The sequence below is a fragment of the Stegastes partitus genome, unplaced genomic scaffold (assembly GCF_000690725.1).
Source record: "Stegastes partitus isolate 25-593 unplaced genomic scaffold, Stegastes_partitus-1.0.2 Scaffold915, whole genome shotgun sequence".
Lineage (NCBI taxonomy): Eukaryota > Metazoa > Chordata > Actinopteri > Pomacentridae > Stegastes > Stegastes partitus.
The window spans coordinates 1-6,712 of record NW_007578646.1 but is presented as its reverse complement, the minus strand read 5'-3'; the positions used below and the strand labels follow the sequence as shown (position 1 = coordinate 6,712).

Sequence of the window (6,712 nt, the reverse complement as noted above, 5' to 3'; positions counted from 1 at the left end):
GTTTTAAAAAACAAACAACAAAAACAAACAAACAACAACAAAAAAACATACAGTGTACAATAACATTACAACAGTCAAAGAGTTGTTGATGTCACGCTTCCTTTGCACTGTTTCATCTGACTTGTTTTGCATGGACAACTACTCTATGTGTGTGTGTGTGTGTGTGATGTGTGTGTGTGATGTGTGTGTGAGTGTGTGACACCACTGCTTTGTTTTTTTTTTTAAATATTCAGTAAAAAAAGGAAAAAAGAAAATCACATCAAAAACTCATTTAATCACAAAACACATTTAAAATTAAAACTCAGATTTAACTGCTAAAATAAAAAAAACAATAAAAACATAAATTCAACAAATAATTTAATGTATAATATCAGATCATTTTTCAAATATATGGATGTAAACGTTCAAAACACGGATTTCACCGAAAAAACACGAAGGTTGAAGCCGAAGCTTCACGACACCTCGCGACATTTGAAGGCAGAGTTTGCGGGCTTTCAGTCCGTCAGCCAATCAGACGGAGGCTGCGCAGGCGCTCAGCCAATCACAGAGCAGAGACTGTCCGGACGCGCTGCCGCCTGCCGCCTCTGTGCCGCAGCATCTCATTGACTTTGACTGGAGCCGCGCCGCTCCCCGTCGCTCCGCACCGCAGCAGCGTCGTTAGCCGCCTGGCTGCTGCTGCTCTCCGGCTGGGATGTGACAGAGGTGCGGCAGAGACGCCACCGACCAGAACCTCCTCCAGGACCGAACCGGGAGAAGCGGCACCGTTCCGGGTTGAATCGTAAGTGTTTGCTTTGAACGTGATCTCTGTGATTTGACGGTAAAAAGCGGAACCGGAGCGGACGGGCGGCGGCGCGGCGGCCGTGCGGTGCGTCCGACATTGTGTGTTGGTGTCCGGATGAAATCTGCTGCGACTCGACATCCAGCTGGAGCTCAGCGGGAGTCCGAGCAGCTTCAGCCGCAGCACACGTTCGGACACACCGGTAACACGAGCCGAGAGCCCGGTACCGGGAGGAGCGGCGACGCTGCTGCGGCAAACACACCGCAGGCCCGAATATTTACCGCTCCGCTTCTCCTCCTTCACATCCTCCTCTTCATCCTCTTCATCCTCCTCCTCTGTGCATCACAGCTGAGCCTCAGATGTTCCGATCGGTGTCTGTCTCGGTGTTTCTGCCGCTGCTGCTCGTTGATTCGGTGTTTGGGCGAAGCTGCAGCCTGAAGCCTCGTTTCATTAAAGGTCTGCAGACAGAAAATGTCAGAACGAAACAGAACCACAGCGGAATGAGGAACACATGAAGCAGCACACAGGGCTGATAGATGACGGCTCGAGTCCTGCAGGTTCACCTCTGATATTAGGATGATTATATTTAATAATCAGGAGGTTTAAAGACAAACTGACAGAAATCCGTCAAGTTCCATAAAATCAGGCTGCTTAGACTGGAAATACTCAAAATAAAACTCCTTTAGAGCCCGAGTCTGTCACAGCCACATTATTATTATTATTATTATTATTATTATTATTATTATTATTATTATTATTATTGTTATTTAAGCTTTATTGAGTCTTGTTTTAATAGTAATTGTCAAGTAATCCGTTCGTCACAGAAATATAGATTAACTTATTTTCACATTTTACTGTATTGATTGTAATTTTACTCATGAAATCTTTACTGTGTTTAATTTTGTTTTATATCTACAGTATTTTTAAAAAACAAAAAGATTTTCTCATAAATAGCCGTATTTATTTAATTTTATTATTGTGCAGGGTTTTAGATTATCTTATTTTTTAAATTCTATTTTAAATCTCCTTTTAACTGCTTAACATTATTATATTTAATTAAACTATGATTTGTTTTCATACTTTTTGTTTGGATTTTTTTCCTCCAACATTTATGATATTTTTGAAATTATAGTTTTTGGCTGTTTCACTTTTTCTTTTGCTATCTTAGTATATATGATAAAATGTTACGTTCTGTATTATTTTGTTTCACATCTACATCATTTAAATGTTTATTTTTTTTATTTATTTTATTATGTAAGGTTTTATTTTTTACTTCATTCATATATTTTGTTCATTTTCTATATTATTTGTTGTCTGTTTGATTCAGAAATGCCGTTTTATTTTTACTGCGGTTGTATTTTTGAAATGTATTTTATTATCTTTTCCATTTTATTTTTAGTATTTTTTATAAATAGCTTTATTATTATATTTAGAATTAGATTTCAGGTTGAGCGTTTCTGTGCTGTTATTGTGAAGGGCAGCGCTCGGAGCCTCGCGCCTGTTAATCTTTTTCCCAGCATGCTTTGTGTCCACGTCGCTGCTTCCTGTTTATTGTGACCGTGTCCCCGGTGAGTCTGACGGTTTTACGCCGCGGTGTCGCCGCCTCAGCTCGGTGAGTAACCGGCTCCCGGCCCGCTAACAGCCGGTGCCGGTCAGAGAAGCTCCCGCTGTCCAAGCCGCCGAAATCCGGCCAGAAAACAGCCGCTTTTAGAGCAGCTCGCTGCGCGGCGACATCAGCTCGTTTTTCCACCGTTTAAAGAGAATTTTTGAAATAAAATGGCGATTAAATCATTTCGGCCTTGAGACGTGAACAGAACGAAGCTGTAAATGTGGCTGAATGTCCAGTTCAGTGGCGGATGCTGCCGCCAGAAGCCCGCCTTGCCGAGGAGCTCCGCTCCTTAAGTTGGTGATAATGTGAATGAAGTTCTGCCTGTCTGTTTAAGGCGTGACACAGAGCTCGGTTCAGGTAGAACCACCGGCCCGTCCGGTGCCGGGACGCTAAAAACGGAGGTCTGTGAACGGAACGGCGCATTTTATGTTTTCAGGTCAAACTGACGGCGGTCACGTGATCCGACGTCGCTCAGCGGATTGACGGAGGTCAGAGGTCACGTGTCATCTGAAGCGACGTCACAGTGTGCTGACCATATATGGTCGTTTGACGTCGGATAATGAATAAGTAAATAAATAAATGGGCTGCAGGAACTCACCTGCTCAGGTGTTTGCAGCTTCAGGCTCCTCAACCAGAGTCTCTTAGAAAAGTGTTTCCTTTAAAGGGAACCTCCAGGTGCCTCCTGAGCTCAGGTGTGGCACCTGGTGGTGAACAGGGATGTGGCTCCGCCTCCTCGCTGCACATCTGACTCACATTTTATCTCCATTTTTTCTTCTGGCTGTGGTTTCAGGTCTGAGGTTTTCCTTCTGTTCTGCTGTAACGTTCACGTCGGTTCCTGTGGATTCTGCTGAAACTCAGTCCATCAGAACACATTCTTTGTTTTCTGGAGTATTTTTATGAACCAAACAGTCAATAAACTGATGAGCAGCTGATTTAATGGCGTCATCAGCTGCTGTCCAGAACTGATCCAATGCCCTGGTTCAGTCGTGTAGAGAAGGAAACGGGTCGAGTTAAAGAACAGAAAACATCTTCATATTCAACACAGCAATAGAAACATCTAAAGTCCAAAGGATGTGTTCGGAACCAAAACCCAAAGGAACCAAAACAAAATAACAGAACAAAAAGGTCATCTGTTTTGATCAGAACATTCTTCTGGTACCAGAACAGGAACAGGTTGATGATCTGATCAGATTCTGGCTGATTGGTGCATTTATAACTGATCAGTACTGAGCTCAGTCTCGTTTATCTCTGATCGGACTCCTGGTTTGTTCCTCGGTCGGTTCTGTGTGTTCAGGAGCTCTGTATGAGTAGATCCTGGTGTGTTCTGGTTGGAGGTCATCAACCTCCTCAGAGTCTGTGTCCTGGGGCCCGGTGCTGCTGGACTCCCACCATGCTCCACAGAGCATCCTGCCCTCTACCGACATCTGGACAGGGTTCTGTTGGAGCTTCAGAACATTCAGGAACAGACTGGAGGCAGAGATGCAGGTTTTTGTTAATGCATCACAGAGATGTTTAGTTGTTAACAAATATATTTGACAGATCTTATGAAGATAGACTGGTTACCTGTCCAGGTGAACCTGCCCTCGCCCTAAGTCAGCTGGGATAGGCTCCGCCCCCCATGACCCTGGTGAGGATTGAGTGGTGCATAGATAGATAGATCTTATTAACTTACGTCTACTTGGGGTGTGTCTTATCAGGACAATGTTATCAGATTGGGACTTGGCAGATATGAACTATTAAATGACTCAGATCAGGCTGACCAGATGGGCCAACTGGACCAGAACAACCCAAACTTTGACCTTTAATGCTTTAAGTTCTGTCTGACATACTGTTAAAGAAGCCACAGGAGTGTTTCTACTGTACGGTATCAGTACTTCTACTGATTAATTCCAGCCGATTATTCCTCCATGACTGTATCATCCTGGTTTTACTTCTACAATCTACAGTTTCATTCAGCAGATGCTTTTATCCAAAGCGACGTACATCTGAGAGCAGATACAACACCAGCAAGGATCTGGTGAGGAGAAAACAACCTGGATCAGAGCCATAGAACCGGTCCAGGTGTGACAGGGCGCTGATGCCAGTAGCCGGCTGTAGGGAGGTGATAGGAGGTTCTGTTTGTCTTCAGTCTGTCAGGTGCAGAGGTGTTGAGTGAAGAGCTGCTCTTCAGTCTGTTCCTAAAGCCTGAGAGAGAGTCAGCAGGTTTAACAGTTTGGTAACTGGTTCCACCACCGGAACCACAGAGGAGGAGAGTCCAAACGGTTTCAGTGTCTGTAGCTTTAAATGAGCTGCTGCTGGCCCCGCCCCCTTCAGGAAGAAGACTCTCTGGGTGCGTCCCAACACCCAGACTGTATAGTCTACAATAAACGGTGTCAGATTTATTGGGGAATCAGCTGATCATGGGGGAAAGGATGAATGTTGGGGCTGTTTATTGCTGTTTCTCTGTTTCTTCGGTCTGTGATGGTGAGTCTGTCGTGTTCTACAATCCGGATGTTCGGAGCCTGACTGCAGGTTAACGTGGTCTTTCTGCCCCTCAGGCCTCTATCTGCCCTTGCAGCTCTTCGTCGCCCTTGGCCCGGTCCAGTGTTCAGCATGGAGGACTCGGAGGCGGAGCTGGCGGTGTCGGAGTCAGACGCTTTGGGCGCCGACTTCATCACGGTGGAACTGGACACGCAGCCCATCGAGTACGTGGTGAAGTGGGCCGAGGTGGGCTCCAAGTTCACCATCTCCTGCGTGAAGAAGGACTCGGACGAGGCGTCGGAGCTGACGGCCGACCAGCTGAAGATCGAGACGGATGAGGCGTTCTTTGCTCCGTATGAGGAGGTCTATCCCTGCGAGGTGACGGAGCAGAGCGTGGAGATTAAGACGGACTCTGACGACGAGGACGAGGACGCCGACGAGGAGCAGGAGGTTCTGGTGGAGGCGGGAAGCAGCCAGCTGGACGGCGACGCCGACTCGGACCAGGCCGACTTCGAGCCGGATGAGCGTCAGTACCGCTGCAGCTACTGCGGGAAGAGCTACAGCCACGCCTCCAGCCTGTACCGCCACCAGCAGACGCACAGTGGCAAGAGCAGCGCGGCGCCGCCCGCCGCCAAGAGGGCGCTGGAGCCGACGCACCAGGACGCCCGCTACACCTGCCCCCACTGCGGCATGAGCTTCAAAGGCAGCAGGTGAGTGGGCCTCTGTGGGGGGCGGGGCATGTTCACAGGTGATCACGATGAAGTCAGCTTGTGATTGGCTCAGAGAAATGAAACCGTGTTCGAGACTAGAATCTGTCAGTAACACCTGACCAGATCTGAAAACGTCTGTCAGGGTAGCATCTGGACTGAAGAGTCTTTAGGACTCAGACTCTTATTGTGAAAGTACCAACACAGTGGAGATGTCCTTGTTTTGTTCACATCTAGATCAGGATGGGTCACGTCTGGACCGGGTTTGTCTGACAGGCTCATAATAAAACAGGGAGTCTCGGTAGGACGCTTCAGTCCAAATCACACAAACCTGAAGCAGTTTGTGTCGATGATGTTCAGACAGAAACCCGAAGATATGAAAACATCTGAATCATACATTCACACAGAGGCACATATTGCACTGATCAGAGCCGTGAAACAGATCAAAGACCCAGCAGAGCAGAACCAGAATCCACAGATGGACCAGCTGGATGTTCATCAGCAGCTCAGACTGAACTGTGTGATGAAGGAGGAAACAAACAGCTGCTGTAATCTGCAGGTTTACTGTGGGACGACCCTGGTACCGTTAGAGAACTCTGAGAACCTTCATTCAGAGTAAATTCTGGTCTGTTATATAGATGTTGAACATGTAGTGAACATATCCATATTTAACCACATATAAGGCTGATTTTACTGAATGTTTCCGGACAGATGCTGAACTGAACACTGAGCAGAGCAGCGGACGATAACTCATCACGTTACAGCTCCCGTTTTTAAATCAGTGAAGATCAAAGCTGCTCTGAAAGAAACCGAAACGAAATCATCTTTGATCCTCAACAGACTCCCGTTTAATTCATTTAAAGGAAAAAATTCTAAAAACCCATTTCAGCCTCTGTTGGTCTGAATGTTTGTGATGTTTTGTCCTCGTAGATAGATGGAGACAGAACATCAACTATACACACAGGTTTCAGTGGAACTGTTCAGTTCAATTCCTTTTTGTTTGTATAGCGCAGTTTACAACACGTCATCTCACAGCGCTTAACACGGTGAAGTGAAGACCTTGTTTGGGCTGGACCCGAATTTCCAAATAGCCGACTATTTGTTCACTGTGATAGAATCGGGATATCAGGTTTGATCAGATCCAGCCCGACAGTCAGC

General features: G+C 46.3%; 1 protein-coding gene across 1 annotated transcript; it reads left to right on the top strand.

Annotated features, from left to right (window-relative positions):
• Window positions 1-319: 319 nt before the first annotated feature.
• LOC103366186 (zinc finger protein 205-like) lies at window positions 320-5,557 on the top strand (the record flags this gene model as incomplete). Its single annotated transcript, XM_008293844.1, has 2 exons — window positions 320-778; window positions 4,925-5,557. A coding segment is annotated over exon 2 (578 nt), but the record flags the coding sequence as incomplete, so codon positions are not given.
• Between the last annotated feature and the right edge of the window lie 1,155 nt (window positions 5,558-6,712).